This window comes from Dromaius novaehollandiae, chromosome 2, assembly GCF_036370855.1.
Source record: "Dromaius novaehollandiae isolate bDroNov1 chromosome 2, bDroNov1.hap1, whole genome shotgun sequence".
NCBI lineage: Eukaryota > Metazoa > Chordata > Aves > Casuariiformes > Dromaiidae > Dromaius > Dromaius novaehollandiae.
Window position 1 is genome coordinate 5,439,402 of NC_088099.1, and position 17,904 is coordinate 5,457,305.

At 40.3% G+C, this 17,904-nt stretch overlaps 1 protein-coding gene across 5 annotated transcripts in view; it reads left to right on the forward strand.

Moving 5' to 3' along the window:
* The window catches only part of CRHR2 (corticotropin releasing hormone receptor 2), a 163,496-nt gene that overhangs the window by 127,177 nt on the left and 18,415 nt on the right, over nucleotides 1-17,904 (forward strand). For all 5 annotated transcript variants that reach the window (XM_026097359.2, XM_064505688.1, XM_064505689.1 and 2 more), the window contains 3 exons: nucleotides 12,386-12,471; nucleotides 15,811-15,946; nucleotides 17,606-17,647. In XM_026097359.2, the coding sequence (XP_025953144.2) occupies nucleotides 12,386-12,471; nucleotides 15,811-15,946; nucleotides 17,606-17,647 (264 nt within the window). The remainder of the gene's footprint in view (nucleotides 1-12,385; nucleotides 12,472-15,810; nucleotides 15,947-17,605; nucleotides 17,648-17,904) is intronic.

A 17,904-nucleotide genomic window follows, 5' to 3' on the forward strand; every position in this document is an offset into this window, starting at 1 on the left:
TCTGAAGGTTAGAGTTTTGCCCCTAAGGGGAAAAGGGCTGGAAATGCATGCCACAGAACTAAATTTCAGCATGAATTTATTAAGAAAAGTACATTTCTTACATGCAATTTTAAATATAGTCCATGTCAAAGAATTGGTGAATCATGAAAACACAGCAAGATCAGAGGAAGACCCTCAGAAAAGAGGCAATGGTGGCAGCTAACTGAGCTGCTTTTTTTTCTCAATAACCACCATTGTGAACTGACCCTGGAAATGAACTGCTCTGAAATATTTCTCAGAGATAAGATTGTATTAACATTTCAGTTTCTCAGGCAGGCAGATTTTGGGCTTCCCAGCTAATTAACTCAAATATTTAGTCTGTTCAAACTTTACATTCAGCTTTAATAGATTTTTTTTTCCTTGTGCTTGAGAACTTAACAGTTTTCTAACCTCTGTTTTTTGGATCCACTTGAAAATAATTCACCACAACCAATGAACTGCTGACACAAGCCAATATATGAGCTGAAAAGAAGACCTGAATTTTGCTTCCAACCCTGCCTTCATCAGCTATTTGCCTTTGAACAACTCATATTGCTGCCCTAGGTCTCAGTTTCCCCAGCTATAAAGCAAGTTTAGTGGTACTTATTCTCCTTTGTAAATTGCTTTGAGATCCCTGAATGACAAGTGCTGCAGAAGAGTTAAGTGTCCTTAAGAAGATGGGCTCATCCTTATGGCAACGTGGAATTTTGCCCAGGAGACAACTGACAGGTGTACTGAAGTGGTCTTTGTGATGAGCTAATCAGTAACGATGAATTGCTGTGTGTCTATAGTAGCTTCACATTGAAACTGGATGTCTTTCTAAAAGGCACACTGCCTAAGAACGTAAAAATGGCCACAGTAACACGGACCAGAAGTTCTTCTCACCCAGTATCTCTCTTCAAGTGTGGGCAATAGCAGGTGTGTAGGAAAGGATATAAAAATATAGCAACAGTACGGTAATACAGCCCTAGAATAATCTCTCATCCTTGAGTAGGTTGGAGCAAAGAGACTTCTTAAGCCCAAAAAGGCGTCCTTATTGCTGATGGTTCTTTCCATTGAGTTTTTTTCACTATATTTTGAATTCCAGTGAACTTTAGGTATGGATAGTGTTCTGTGGAAATGAGTTCCACTGTTCGATTCAAGTTTAATAAGAAAATATCCCTCTCTGCTTACTTTCAGCCACCAGCTGTTAATGTTAGTTACTTTCCCCTGCCTCTTGTGTTAGAAAAGACAAGGACGAAACAGTCCCTACTGACTTTCCCCATTTTGCTCCATGATTTCATAAACCTCCTGTCATCTTCTGCCTTCATCTTCTCTTTCCTGGGCTTAAGAGTTTGAGTTTATTTAAGTATCCCTTGTATGGAAGCCATCCCATAACTGATACTCCCATCACCCTTTTGTGTTGCAATTCTACTGTAGCATTTTTGAGGTGGCAAGACTAGAGCTTGCCATAGTATTCATGGTGTGACCACACCAGTGGATTTTTATAGCAGCATTATGTTCTCTGTTTTATTTTCTCTTTCTTTCTCAGTAATTCCAAACATTTTTTTGTTTCTTTTCCTGAGCACTAGTGGGAACTGAGATGAAATTTTCAGGGAGCTAGCCAGTATAATTTCAATATCTTTTTTCTAAGTGAAAATACATAGAGTTCATAACTCTGCATGTATAGTTAAGGTTATTTTACTTCCCCATTGCATTACTTTTATATCATGCAATTTCATATGCCATTTTATTGCTTGGTCACTTAGTATTGTGAGTATTTTGCAGCTCATTGCAATCAGCTTTTATTTTTGCTATCCTGAGTACCTGTTGTTTGTTCCCTTTTCTAGATCATTGAAGACTATGTAGAATAGTACAGATCCACCCGTAGCCTCTTGCCACTCAGAAGAGCCTATACATTCCTACCCTCTCTTTCTTATGCTTTTACATGTGATGCTCTTCCTTCCAGTCCTGTAACAGCTTAATTTCTATAGGAGCCTTTGGAGAAACACCTTGGTTTCCTTTTGGAAATCTGAGTAGACTGAATTAGCTGGATCTCGCTTGTCCCCTTGCTCAATGACTCTTTCAGAGGACTTTACAATAGCCATGTCAGCTCTTCCCCTTTATGTCTTATTCAAACAAATGCCTTTTACAGTGTCCAGCTCCCACTCAATTCCAAGTTATGGGACCTGATAGAGCAATCACTTGTTGATGTTCTGTAAGATCATGTCATGGAGAAAGTTGCAGTAAATGTCTGAGTTTGCTTACCTTTCCAAAACCAAGGCTGTGGAAAGATATGATTAGTTATTGTAAATATGTCACAGAAGGGAGAGAAGTTACTTAAGCTTAAAAGATTATTGATGAAAAGGAAATTATCATAAGGATCATGAATATATTTAAGCTACAAATAACCAGGTTTCTAAAATTCATACAAATAAGCTTCAGTAACTGGCTTCTCATAGAAGTAAAGGAATAGTAACAACTTATTTGAGAGGGTATTTCACACTTGTGCAAAGTGATGTTTCAATATGGCTGTTTACAATAGCCGTAGGAATTAACAATTATTCCAGTTCTGTGTCCTAGTTTGCCAGTGTGATGATCTTTTTGACCTTCAGGTCTTTAAAATGACAGTTCTGTGAAAAAAAGCATCCAGTTGATCTAGATTCATCTTGTAATGTTTTTAAGGCTATATAGCGACACCATTTAAGAGGGACTGCAGTCAGCCCAGTGTTTATAAAAATGGTTCACTGGGTACTGCAGAGTGCCATGAAACATAGACTGCCACACCAGAAGAAAATACAGCTGTAAATAGAGCTACAAGTCAGTGAAAAAACAGGGAGAATTTCCTGTGTGATGTCTGCTGAAGTGAAATTGAAAAATACTGTGGAATTGCCATATAAAAATAGGATGCTTTAATTTTTTACTAGCTGCTAATGGGAGATCTCTGAAATTGGATGCAAATTTAAAAATGAATAGGCAGCTGCAATTGCTGAATGAAGACATATTCAGTGTAGGAATTTGGCCATAACATTCTGACTATTCAAAAAGATCGATGGTCTTTAATAAATGCAAGAAGTTAGGATGCAGAAGGCCACTTCCCACCCATCTCTCGCTAGCATAAAGAGTCTCAGGTTATAAAGCAAAAGATAAAGCTCAATTAACACACAAGAGTTATTTTAGCAAAATTTCATACCAAAAAGGCCTCTTGGATATATCTAACCACGTAAGGCAACATATCCATGCAAGTTCTCCCTGGCCAAATGTGTCCCAGTTTGAGATTATACGTGGTCTGGTTCAGCTTCAAAAATCGTGAATGCTAATTCTTGTGGAATAAGCTAATTTACTGTAGGAATTCCTGTAAGCTATGGCTCAGATGATGCAGTAAACTGTTGCTCTGTGGTAACTTGTTCATGCATCAAAGCTTTTCTTGCAATGTGCTCCTTGATGATTTCATGTGATTTTCAAAATACCATATAAGCGCTTTCACTTATAAAGAACATAACTGTCATTACACAATTATCGTTACATACATTTTTCCAACATGTCTTTCAGTGTATTGCGGGTGGGGAATGTAAGCTTATTAAACAACTTAACCAATAATTGTGGACTCCATTCCTTTTCGGTATTTTCCAATCAGATAGTAATTGTAGTGCATCTCATCTTGATCTTTGATTCCCAGTGCTTGACTGTAATGCTCCATTCACATTTTTTGCAGTCCTTTTTTTTGCTAAAGTTCCTTTCTTTTGACCATTCTTATAAAATGATTTTGTTCATTCCCATTTTATATATACATGCATTGCATTTATATATGAATCTGTATGTATTTCATTTTTGCTTTCTCTGAAAAGCCTCCCCTAGTTCTTTGAAAACAACTTCACTGCTGATATAATTGCTTCTTCTGCATATTTTCTTGGTTTATTCCAACTCTTCTCCCACTTCTGTTTCCACTTCTGCATTGTTCTGTTCTGAGACAGAGAATTTTTCATCCATTTTTATTATTATTGATCTATTTTTTCATTTTCCTTTCTCCTTCCTATCTGACTGGTTTATGCTTTTTCTCAACAACTGGATTGCTAATTAATTCAGTTTTCCTATCGATTTTTTTTTTAATTTCCTTCTCTCTAGCAGTTCCCTATTCTTCCATGGCTAACAAGATTGTAGTTCATGAATTGCAGACTTGTGACATCCCTGAGTTATTCCTACATGACATTTACCATCATTTTCACTGGCTTGCAAGCATGCTGTCATAGCCAGATATTCCTAGGATGTAGGAGCTAATTTGATCAGAGTCCATCAAGATTTTATCTCCAATCCTGCCCTCATTGTTATTACTCTCTTCCTGTTGTTTAGATTCTGTAGCTCTTGAGTCCATACTGTCAATGGCCATACTGACAATGCTCCTGCATTGTCTCTTTCACCTGACAGTTCTCTGTGTCTCTTTCTATAATTTCTAATTTTGTTGTTTCATAGGCAATAAGAAACTCACATGACCAGCAACAGTTGCTCAGAAAACTTTCTCAAAAATTAGTTTTCATTGGCCATCCTCTGAGGTCTCTCCCTGTACTCATCATCCTTTCCAATTAGGAAATTTCATTTCATCAGTAAGATGCTGAATGGCTCCTCTTTGGGAAAGACTGCCTCTTGAGTTTTCTCTTGAAGTTTTTACTATCAACATATGGCAACTTACACCTGCCCAGGCTGGGGAACTACCAAGTGGACCATTCCTAACAATATGCCCATGTTTTAGGCTGTCATGTCATCTTGGTTATCTTGAATGTGCTGGTGTGATGATTTGGTTGTTGAGGTGCTATCATTCCCTCTAGGCAATAACTTTCTGTGTGCCATTGTTGTTTTTGATGGGATTTATTTTTACTGGTATTACAACATTCAGTGCTCTCCTGGCTTGCCAAGTGAAATAGTTGGAGAGAAGCCCTGTCAAGTCTAATGTGGCTAGAGACCCCATGGTGGGTGACTTGACTGGGGAGTGACCTGCAGTGTGTTCCTTTAACAAAGCCTTTTGAATGCAAGACATTTCGGGGGAGCCAGGAAGACCTGTCAGAGAGACACCTGCCCATAGAAGAGATAGGAGGTCAGACACAGTAGTGAGAGGATCACAGTTGGGGTCATAAGATTGGAAAGGAGGATGTGGACATGATTAAACATGATTAAGGGCTCTAGCTGAGGGACTGGTGTGATCCCAGCTGGGACTGGGGTTCGGTTTGGACTTGGGCTTAGGTGACAGCATGGACAAAGGCAAGGGTCCATGTGCTGATGTGTAACTCAGACACTAGCTAAGGACACTACCTCCCTCTTCCTACCCCACCAAAATACAATTCCATCCAGTACATTTCCCCAGGATGTCTATAGTCCTGCCCTGCTTGCCTGAAGAGCTGTTTCTTCACTGTTGCTCCAGGGAGATGCTTCCACAGTCTCCCGAATCCTGACCATCCACTGCATTACATCTCACTCTTCATAATCACATCTTATTATTCACTTTTCTGTATGTGAAAAGGAATCATTATGGTGTCTGTGACCTTTGAAAGGGGAACTTCTGTAATAAAAGGCCCTGCCTGAGAATCGTGTCAGGACAGTGTGACAGGACAATTAGATGAATTAAGAAATGGGCAGACTGCTCATTTGAGGTCAAGATGAGAGTATATAATGCTCTGGCTGATATGACTGCTCTGATGCCAATTTGGGTTAGTTAATCCTGGGGTGGACTTTACCACTTTGTATAAAAATGCGAAGTCTAATTAGATTAATATTTACATTTCCTGGGAGTGAAGAAGAGGAGCAAACATTCTGGGAAGCTTAGAAGTACAAGGTTTCTGTGAGGCATAAAACAGGAAGCACAGCACAAATGGGCAAAATAAATGCTAATTGCCCATTAAACTCTCAAAAGAGAAGAACAGCATAATGACTTCCTGTTTAAACTCCTGAGTTTAAGGATGACTGCAAAGAAGCCTTCACAGTGAGAATTCTCTCTTTTGTTAATATTTTGGCTATATCATCTCACTAAGGGAAATGAATTTCTACTCATAGGGAGTTTAGCAATTTTTATGATGGAAAAATTTTATGACAGAAATCTTTCATGGGAAAGTTACTTTTGTTTTGAAAGGACTTCTGGGTTTGAATGTTCAGATTAAAATTGAACATTACCAAAACAAGCGATCCAAATGCTTTTTGAATGACTGGTTTACAAAGCCATTTTGAGCCTCTGACTTTTCATCCCAGTTTGGGAAGGAGAAACAACAAACCTTCAAAGTTCTGACAATATATGGAAACCACTTCTTTCCCAGCTGTAGCTGGTTAGTGGTTGTAGTTGTAGTGGGTCTTCTTTCAGCAATAAGAAGATCCTTGGCACATCATAAATAACAGTAAGAAAATAAGAAGTAAGCTGTTTTTGATACCTTCAAGACCTAACCTTCAAACTCATCTGTCCATCAATATGTATTGAATGAAAGTTCCTTATTTCTCATGTCCATTATGAAGTGGAAAACATGTTGAATAAACAAAAATGAGTAAAATTATCAGGTCAGATTAAAGATAAAGAAAAGAACGTGCTGCCTGTCATCATTACTTCTCTTAAACATCCAATCATCAATCTCCGTTTAAGGAACTGATGTGTGTGTTTTGTCAGAGCCGTCCAGTTCTGAGAGAAATTAATTTGTTGACACAGAACTCTAGCAGAAACAGGAAAGTTCTTGACAGGTTATTGTGTACTTCACTAAATAAAGTACAGAGGCTCTTTTCTAGGAAAACTCTCTTTGCAATTGTAAGATCTTTCTTCCTTTGAAATGCTTCTATATATAAGGAATAAACACCAGGGGCTTCGTCTTCTTCATGTGTAAATCAGAATCATTGTGGTAGTCACTAGAACTGTATAGATGAACAGCAGCTCAGAACTAGCTCCATTTTCTTTCAAGGAGTTCGTTTTCTTGCAAGCTGTGTGCAATAGCCTGTTCCTTCTTTGATTCCCAGGCTGTGTTTTCTGTGCAGAATGAACTCAAGGTTATCATCTGCATGAGTTGTAGTAATGATGGTGATATCAAACCCACTGTGGACAAATGGATAATAAAAATGCAATTGATTCTGCAGAGAAAATTTATCACAGAATCACAGAATGGTCAAGGTTGGAAGGGACCTTTAGAGTTCATCTCTTACAACCCCCCTGTCAAGGAGGGTCACCTAGAGCAGGTTGCCCAGTACCCATCTGTCTTCAGATTAGACCTCTTGGAGTGCTACTGAAAGGTGCTGCTGAGCCAAATGTCTTTCTGAAATGAAGGAATGTTCTTTTAAAAGAAATCATTGAAATGAACACACTTAAATGTGTTTCTGTTAGGCAAAATAAGCCTCAAAGTTGGTGAATTTCATCTTTTGCCTCAGGATTTTTTGCTCTGACTTTGAGATGTCATCTTATTCCAGGTCTTAAAGCCCTCTCAGAGAAACCCAAATGGAGTCCACAAGGGAACCCTTGCTGTTGTTGTCTGAAAATATCTTATTAGCTTTCATTTCGTTGAAAAGTGCCTGTTTCTCTCCATTGAATATTAATGGAGTCTGGGATGACCAGCTGCCCAGTAGTAATCTAAAATGAGATGAGGCAAATCCAACTCACCTCTTAACGCTCTTACTCTTCTTATTCTCATTGTGTGATGGAATCACTTTGTCTGCAAGGACAAGTCACTTCATTTTTTTCTTTTAGGTAGCTAATCTAGACTTGGAAAAAAATTATAGTTATCTTTTTTCCTGAAGGAGCCTGTGGGAAGGAACTAGTAACAGGAGCTTTGTACATAACAGGCCAAAGGCTGCACTCTTGTCTGTCCCAGTGCAGTGACACATATTTAAAGTAGTCCTGTGAGAGAATTGAAGCCTAAGCCTCAAAAAGCTGTGCATAATTACTCATAGATTTAAAAGCCAGGAGATCTAAGTGATTTTTCTAAACTGACTTTATGCATAAATCAGGCCACAGGTGTCCCCTGACTTGACAGCCCTCTTTGCCTCTGAGTAATTGTCTCTTGGGCTGATAAATACATCTCACCTTGCTGTACAGTTCAGCCAGACCAGGATGCTCCACCCCACTTTCCTGGTAACAAGCTCTTTCAAAAACCAGAAATCTTGTCTGCTAGGAAAGACAGACAAAATGGTGTTGATCCACCCTTTAACCCCCTTCTCTTGAATCAGGTTTCTCACGTCTTTTTAGGCATATCTATTTTCTTTTCAGTTTTTCCTCCACCCTTCTCATGAATTGAGCTCCGTGCTAATGCCATTAGGTGCTACTCACTGCCACAGGGTGTTATAAAGGCCAAACCAAGAGGTAATCAGATTCATAGGTTAGACTCATTCAGGGAAGAAAATCTCATCAAGACACAGACACGAGTCTCTAACACCTTGCTCAAAAAGTTCTCAAAGTTGCCTGTTGCTGAAAGCTAGGACTCTGTATTCAGGAGGTATCACTGAATGTTTTGTCCTCACGCTCTTTCTTTACACATCAAGGTGTGCCATGTGGTCAGATGAATGGGTCTCAAGTCTGACATTTGTCCTTAGGTAACTACCAGTGCTTTTGAGGGTGGATTTTAAAGGGTGTTTGGTAAACATTAGCAAAGTGTGATTGCGTGAGTAAATATTGGATCTGGAGTTAGGACCAGTTTTTAAAATTGAGACCCTCTCTAAGAATCCGGGGAGGGGGGTTTGGTTCTGGGTTTGCTATTTATAGAGTAGCAATTTATGAGAGTCAGGTCTAGAAATAAACTTCTCAGGTCTGCATCTGTTTCTGTAGTTAAGTAAAGTGGAACTTGGGATCAGTGTTCCTGAAGCCTTGTGTGAGCAGTGGGACAGATTTTCTGTAAATGGCAGTTTTTTCTGTGTCACCAAAATGTCAAATGGGTTATGGTAATCGACCTTTTGCCAAAGAGGTCTTCTGTTGCTTCATGCCTTTTTGCAAATCAATGTTACTTTATATTCAGAGATGTTGTCCCTTTGGGAAATGTTAAGCTATCAGGACAGGATGCATTTCATCTTACTCAGGATAGAGATCCTTTTGCCTAAACATAGGTGCCTTTTGAGTTGCTCTAGCAGCTCCACATGGGGCGGGCAGAGATGACGTAGACCCTCTAGAAAGTGCATGCCTTTCTGAAGTAGTAGCTTGAGGTTGGGCAGGATACACCATGGCACCAAAAGTGGCCCTCACTGCCTGTGTTTAGGCAATTAAACATAGCCTTATAATATTTGTAGTCGTGGCTGCCTGTCTGTGCAAGTCACATTAGTAGTCTCATTCTATATAGTGGAAAGAAAGAGGCACTTCAAAGTGGGAAGGGTCAACTCATGCTGAAGCAGACATTTCAGACAGATATAAGGAGCAACTATGTAGAAGTGGCTATTTTTCTCTATTGGTTATTAAAAGAACTGAAGGTTGCTAGCTCAAGGGTAGATACCTACCTTAGGGCCTTGTGCAAGGCTATTCACTTTCATGCAGGAGGAGACCAACAGCCTCCTCTCCATCGTTTGAGAGGCTGCACAGTAGAGAATTTGGGAAGAAAGATGTAAGACGGTCAACAGGATGACACTAGGATGTTTACAAAAACATCCACCTTGTGAACACATACATTACTACAAGCATTAACAGAAGAGTCAAGAGTCACAGTCACTCTGAAAGGCACACTTTCAGCTTACTGAGTACTTCCTCAGATGGATTTTAGTGTCTACCTTCAGACCCCTAAGTTTGAACACTTTGGCCCAAGTGACTAAGGATATACAGCAAATTCAATGGTAGAACTGGGAAGAGAAGTCAGGGTGAGTGACAGAGGCTTCTCTTCTGGCCGCAATGTTCCTCTCTACCAATCTAGAAGGAGGCTATATGTCAGAATAATGTTCCTACCAGTCTGCCCTCTCACACCTGGGACAGCTTGCTGAAAGTGGGCGCATATGTTTCATTTTAGGGAGTATGGAAATCCTGGCTGCTTTGCTGTTGCTGCTCTAGGCAGATGTAGTCTCTTATCAGCAAGAGTTCCTTTGTAAGGCACTAGGTGCCTATGCTTAAATAGTTGAATTCTGTTCTTGATCTGTCTTCCATGGGATGGTCAGCTCTTAGTGGTACCCAGCACGGAGTGTGTATTAATCCAGACACTATTAACACTGTCAACTAGATGAGCAAGTCAGCTGTCACCAAGGATCAGTGCAAACATACATGCTAATTTAGATAAGAAGTATTAATACATCCTTTTTGTATGTCATTGTTTTCTTTTAGCACCCCTTGGATTAGAGAGCTTGGGGGAAATGGTGGGAGAATGAAAAATTGGTTTACATAGAGTAACAGTACTTCTAGTGATGTAACTCTAAAACTTTTCAGCTAGCAATTCTCCTTCTGGGCTGATGAATCATATTTCTGCAATTTAATTTCAGAGAAGATCAAAAATCCCTAATTTTTCTGATGCTGCCTATGGCAATTTGAATTTCCAGTTCCCTGCTGTCACATCAGACTAGGACTCACGAAACTTGAAATGCTTTCTCCAGTAAGGTTGGTCATGTTAATCCCATGTGATTAGTTCTACTTATATTTGGAACTTAACCTTGCCTAAGAGCCTATAATTCCATTTGGCATCTTCCATTATGATTGTGAAAACTGTGGGTTTTGGCTTGGTGCCTTTTTTTCATCCTTGATAGAAGTAACCCAAACCTTTCTCTGAGCTGATGAAGAATGCTGTGATTTGGTAGCAGATTTTCAGAGGCAGAACTTTTCTTCCTGTGTTTGAAGAACACCCCCACCACCTCCACCTCAGCAGCAACTGGCTGAGCATTCCTCTTCTCGTTAATGAGGAACTGTGCAGTCACCAGTGAGAAGAATTTAACATTCAAGTCAAATCAGTGATTTGAAGCAGTTTTGGTCTCTGTTAAATAAAGTGAGAACCAGTTGGCTTGGAGCTCTTAAATACGGCAAAGACAATTGCTAGCAAGAACAAGGAGACAAACTGCACTGTTTTATTTGTTACTTTATTTTTTACTCCCCAAGACCCTGCTCCACTAAGAAAATCCTTTCAAAAACATCACACAGTAACTCTTGGAGCAGAATCTTGGTAGCTCAAATAAATGTTTAATGTACACAGTTCCCAGGATTACCAGTCTCTCGGTGTCTGTTATGAGTGCCTACTGCACCATTTGTTATAAACAGTGTTACCATTACCCAAGGGAATAATGTGACGGTTCTCAAGACACTGTAATCACTGAAACATGCCACATGGCATGGAAAAAAATGGAACGTATTTTGCAAACACCTTTAAATTGACAGCTCTGCTACGTAGATAGCTCTGTTCATAAATTGCTGAAAGTCAATCACAAAATTGCTCCATTCATTCGTGCCAGGAGGCCTGGGACTCTGGAAAGGCGTATGAGATAAATATCTTCTTACAGCGATAGGTTAGCAGTCCTGAGACAGCAATTCTGTAGTTCTCACAGTGTGCATCATTGACAATTTTGAGACAGAGCAGTATGTTGCAAACTACCCTACTTTATGTGCTGAAAGCAACCCAAACTTGCTCCAAGGTGCCAAACCCTTCTGCTGATCACAGCCTAGAAATCAGAATCTTCTTTTCAATTTTTTTTTCTTTCCTGTTTACACTGAGAGGAAACTTATATAAGAAACTTATTAGCATATGTTACATCAACAGTAACTATAGCAAATCTCAATTCCTAGCAGTGAGATTTCAAAAGATACAATAATTATCCAACTCAATAGATTAAAAAGGTAAGTAAACGGTGAATTCATCATATCACTTTACTTTAAAGACAGTGCAAAACAACAGGCGTTTTGCAGGTAAGATTCATCTGCCCTGTTATAAATTCTCCTGTAGAGTGAAATGAGTAGCCTCCGTAGAGTATGAAGAGTCCAGCCTGACTAGTTCACACTGAGATCTCTGCAACGTATCTTGTTCATCAGAGCCCTACCTAACCATTACAACCTGTTGTGGAATAGGAGGGTGGTTTCAAACAACAGCTATATCAACACAGCACCGTGCTGCCACATAATCTTCATGGGAGGCCTTGGGAATCCAGCTGAAGTGGAGATAGATACATATAGTCTAACAAATCCTACCCTTAGTTCTTTATGGCACCCAGGAAGGGTGAGGCGGGGAGGAAAAATAAGGCTCCTAACTGGAGCCAGTAGGTTTGTAATACATTTTCACTGCAGTTTTGAAAAGATTAGTTGCTGTTGGATATTCATTGCATAAGCTGATATTTCTGGTAAACTTGTGAGTCTTCCGCAATCAGTGGTAAAACAAAGAGGTTGATTTCAATCGGCTCAGAACTGCAAAACATGCCTTTTAAGGGGTGTCTCCTCCTTTAACCCACTGTTTGACTCATTGTCTTTTTTTTTTCTCTCTCTCTTCTTTTCCAGATAAATTTTGTATTTCTATTTAACATAGTTAGGATTTTAATGACAAAACTGAGAGCTTCAACCACTTCAGAAACAATACAATACAGGTAAGTCAGCTGATGCTTCTTGCTCTTTGTAGTGTTAAGAAAGAATTGCCTTCCCTTTCTTGTACTTGTTCCATCTTTGTCTTTTTAGATGCTACTGTTTATCTTAGAGGGTGTCCTTCTTGTCCCTTGAGCTCATACAGTTAGCTACATGGTATAAATTTTTGCAGGCTATCTATCTATAAAAGTATGCCTGCATTTTTTTCTGTCCAATCCATTTTAATGCCCAAACAATGCAAACAGCCAAGGCTTACAGGCAGAGAGACAGATGTGCACTGCAGCAGCTGCCAGCCTGTTTACCTCCTTCAGGGTTTCACATGCCTTGATGTGCATGTGATGAGGTCACATAGAAAAATGCACAGTGCAATGTCATTAGCTAACTCATCCTGACTCATGCCCACTTACTACAGTACTTCAAGAAGAAAAAGTTTTCCCTTTCCAATGCAAGCTGAACTGTCAGTGAGAACCAGAATTCTATGAATTTCTAAACATATAAAAGTGTATACATTATATTATATAAATATATAATAACTCATTTCACTGATGATTAGATCGTTCATTTAGCTGATCTGGAGAATTAGAGCAGAAATATTCAGTCTCTATCGAATAACTTCTCTGTCCAGGTCTCTAGCTTTGTAGAAGCAAAACAATACAATATCAAGACTTCCTAATAAATGATGTCCATGTGCGTACTAAAATCTTTGCTTTCCTAAGATCCTAGAAGAGTCAGAAGTTAAAGGAGAACAGAGCAAAGACCTGGGTCAAAGCACTTCTGCCTGTAATCAATAGCAATATCATTACTTTGTGTTCACAGATTACTGTGCAAGCACAGGTATTTACAATAGGGTTTAATGATTGCTTTGACATGTAGGGTGTGGGAATGAAGGGTGTTTTTACCCTCTCCCATTTGCTGGCACCAGCATTAGTGTAGCCAGTCAGTGGGGTTGTGTCAGGAGACAGATCCTGAACTAATCATTACTTTTTAATGGGGTGGCTTTTCAGGTGGATCAGTCCCTTGATCTGGGTGATGGTGCAACCTCAGAAACCCTGGTGCTGCAGAAAGGAAGAGACAGGGACGTTCAGGCAAGGGCAGCAGAAGGAAGGTGGCCTGGCCCCTTCTGGCATCACATCAACCCGAAACAGTGATGAAAGAACATTCTTTGAGATCTGTCAGGAAACACTGAGTGCCCCTTCCACTCTTCCTACTTGCAGTATCTTGCAAGATGGGCCTTTAGAGCACAGTCCAGGTTCCTTTACAGATAAAGAAGTCCTCCCGTTCTGTGAAATAGCATGGATTTTGTGGAGTAAGACAGCCACAATCCTCTAAGTCATTTCTAAAAAAAATCCTAGTGTACCAAGCTGAGGCTTGAATCCTCATGTCCTCAAATCAGCCTGCTCTTGACTTTGGAAACAGTTTTGCTGCATTATTGGGTTCTTATTTTGTCTGGTTTCTTACTCTCTCTCCTGTCTGGGGTTTTGGGGCAACAGTGAAGTTAATGCAGTGGTCTGATTTTCTTATTTGGATTATTTTCTGCCCATTTAGTAAGAAATGAAGGAAGAAAGTATCCCTTTCTCATGCTCAAACCTTATGAGATAAAACTAGAACTAGCACAAAAAACTCTGATTCAAAACTCAGTACATTTTTCTCCATGCTGCTGTTGGCAGGGATCATTAGACACATTAGATTCTGAGGCAATCTGAAGTAACTGTCTTCGTCCTTGAACAGATGATGGTGATCTTATCTCTGTTACAAATTCTGTGAGGGAATCTTCTTTCTCACAGTCTAAATAGAAACCCTTTCGATTCTGAGCAAGCCTGGAGCAAGCCTTGTTGCTCTGAAGCTGGGCATTCCAAAGCTTTGTTAAGAAAGTATTAAATGATGTGGCAGATGATAGTTTAAGACTGTCACTCTAATATGACACTGACTGTGTCTTTGTGCTCCCATACCTGCCCACCTGTTTGTCTTTAGCCACCTCTCGCTGCTTTATGCTTAAGGTCTTTCTAGCAAAGTTGCTTTCTTCTATGTTTGTACAGCACCTGGCACAATGAAGTGCTGTTCAGTGGTTAACATCCCAAGATACTATTACAACACAAATAATAAAGACTAGCCCCTGATTATTCTGTTAATAATCATTTAAGCTTCATTGTGCACCATCTGCTTGTTTACTATTTGTAAGACAGCCCTAGGCCATTGTGTTGGGTGTACAAACGTAGCAGAGAGACATTTACACTCCAGACAGAAACGAGAGATAGGCATAGGGCAGGTCTCATGGAAACAGCTATACTGCCCTGGTCAGCTGCTGAATCATGCACTTCTCATGTTTTCATGCTGGGGTGTAAAAAAACCACACTCATTGGAACTGAGAGGAATTTTAAGGCTTCAGCCTACAGCAAGTGTTGGTGATAGGACAGAAACAGTCTGGAGGATGAAGAGAGAAAGGCAAGGATGTAGAAGAGGTTTCCATTTGACCACTAGAGTTCAGGGTGTGGGGACAAACAGTTGGAATCAAAGGTAAGAGCCTTCCCAGAACACCTTTCTTCAGGTGGTCAGGCACTGATCAGAAACTGTTGCTACCAAATTCACCTATTACTTTGCAACCCAAAGTGGAGGCTGTCATTCTTTCCCTGCTCCCCCTGCTAAACTCTGTCCACCCTTTCAGCCATGTGATCAGGCTCCCTCTACTTATTCTCCTAGTCCTAGGAAACCTGTATCCTTCATTGCCTGAGGACCAAGCCTGACCTGGAAGGACAGATAGGAGCTTCCATCCTGGGTTATAGAATAAGCTGGTCACGAGCCTTGGGACTGTTCTTATGCAGGCAGGCTGAGAAGGGTCTAAAATTTGGAAGTCCCCCTGGGCAAATGCTCATATTGTTAGGCCATTGTGCAAAAATAGGCCTCCACTGCTGTCCTCAGAAAATGCCGTAGCAGGGTGCCCTGAGAGATGGAGGTATCTACAGGGGTTACTAGTACTCCCCAGCTCCAGTCACTTGAATTAGAAACGGGACAGAAGTGGACATGTGAATTTCTTTCTGAAAATGCTTCTTTCCTCCAGTGACTGTACATGCGGGACAGCCCTAAACAGACATGTCTTAAGACATCCTTCTGTTTTCTTCTTGGTTACTCCCTGTTCAACACGTGCAGGTGCTGAACTGTCTTATGGAGGCACCTAATTTCCCCATCCAGCTAATATAGGTACTTCACTTCCTTCTGAATTGCTCTCAGTCTCCTGCTCTCTCTCCACTAAAGGAGATCTTTGTTTGAACTGGGTCATTTTGCAGCAGTTCAGATAACACAGTTGTTCTCTCTTGTGTTCATTTGTATTTTCTCTTTCCTCCCCACAGGAAGGCAGTCAAGGCAACATTAGTCCTTCTGCCTCTGCTAGGCATCACCTATATGCTTTTCTTCGTCAACCCTGGTGAAGATGACATTTCCCAGATTGTCTTCATCTATTTCAATTCCTTCCTGCAATCTTTTCAGGTAGGAGAGCAAGTTTATAGCTGGTATTAGCTGCTGCTAAAAGGGTCCTGTGTTCTTTAGTAATGAAGCTTGTAGCAATGAAGTCCATGATAGAATTGATAGTAGAAGAGAGTTCAGCTTTGTAGTTCATGCTTACTTAATAGATGCATGCAGCATGTCATATGGTGTGCAGCTCTCCTCTCAGGTGCATACCAGAGGGATCCATCTCCCTTAAACATCAGCCATTTATATGTTCAGTCTTTAGATGAAGCTCTTCACCTAGGCTCCCTCTAATGCTAGTAGAGAAAGATGATGTTTCATCCCATTCTAAATTGACTGTGAGAGGAGGATGAATCAAAGTCTCAAGGTACCTGTCTCTCTTCAATGAGTATAGAGGGTGCTGAGATTTAGACTAGAAGTTGCCACAGCAAAGGAAAACAACTCCTATGTGTTGGGCTTGCTTGTGTAAGACATGAGCTATAGTGCCCACCCTCTCATCCTGGCTCTCCTGCAGTGGTGCATACATTCTGCTGTTAGACCATAACAACTGTCTGAGGACTCGTATCCCATCTCCTCCTTCCCTTGAATTTAATAGGAGTTTTGCCAGGATGTATAAGGCAGTGGAAGGTGAGTAATTACCCCAGCTTTCTGGACTTAGTACAAACCCAGACTGAACTTACTATGTTTAGCCATATACTTCTGCTTGGGTGTGTCCTGTGGCTTCACCTCTGCTTTAAGACCTTCTTGAGCTGGGTATAACTGTGTTTAACATTAGCATATTACTTCTGCAGGAATGGGTGCTCTTTTATTCAGGATATCAATACAAATACAGAGCACACACACTCTCAAACCACACCTGTGGCCGTGGGTTCCAAAGGTTTTGAGCTGTAGACTGCTATTTTTACTCATTGCATGTTTGCCTTTGAAACCCAGAGCATCACACCAGAAACAGAAGCGCAAAATCCAAGAAGAAAAATGACCCTTTTAATCTATGAACAGTGGGACTTTAGCCCTTACCAGTGAACCAATCCACATTTTTAATTCCATAAAATAAATTTATCTGCTGATGCTTAATGTCTCCAAAAAGGCCACTGTGTTTATTTTTATTGTTAGTGATATGAAGATGTATGTAGGAAAGGAAGCATGGGGAATCTCTCTGTTATGTGAAAATCATTACAATCATTGCTGAAAGCAAAATGGATGGGACTGTGCTCACAGGTTCAAAAGTGAAAGTGTCATCGTGTCATCATCTGAGCTGCTATTATAGTCATTAAAGTCTAGTCATTGCTGTCAATAGATCCTAGAGTGCAGTTCAGCTCCGCGGAACGTAAACAACCTGATTTGATACATTTGCCCACGCACAACCATCTAAGGCCATTTGAAACCCGCTCTGGTATCCTTGACATCCACATGTGAGAAGCTGTAGATATACTTCAGTGCAGTTACGCCTCTGATCAGTGGAATTGCTGTCTAGACTCTGGCTGTCACGTCTTATCTGTGAGCTGCAACTGGCCTTGTATTTTCTGATGAAAGTGTAGGGTAGAGATTTGGTCTGTCTGGAAGTGGCTGATCTCAACAAGAGTATGGTTATGCTCAGGATGATCTCAGGATAAAGCTCAGTTCCCAGTTCTGCATGTTAAAATACTTATCTAATAACTGACTGCTTTCTATTGTTTCCAGGGTTTCTTTGTGTCAGTATTTTACTGCTTCTTGAATGGTGAGGTAAGTTGTATCCTCTGCTGTCAATGTAATTAATTCTTGGGAGGTGGAACCTACCTGACTGCCTGGTTTTAGGGAAATGAGATGTATTTGCATGGGGTTGTAGTCACATCAGTCTGGTGCTCTTGAAGAAATTTCCCTTAATGTGCATCTGAATTTCACAGCCCTCTTTGTGGGTGACCTTTGTTCACGAAGCTTTATCAAATGCAGGTTATCACCTGGGAGGTCAGGACAGAGGAAAGGAAGTCTACTCAGATTAT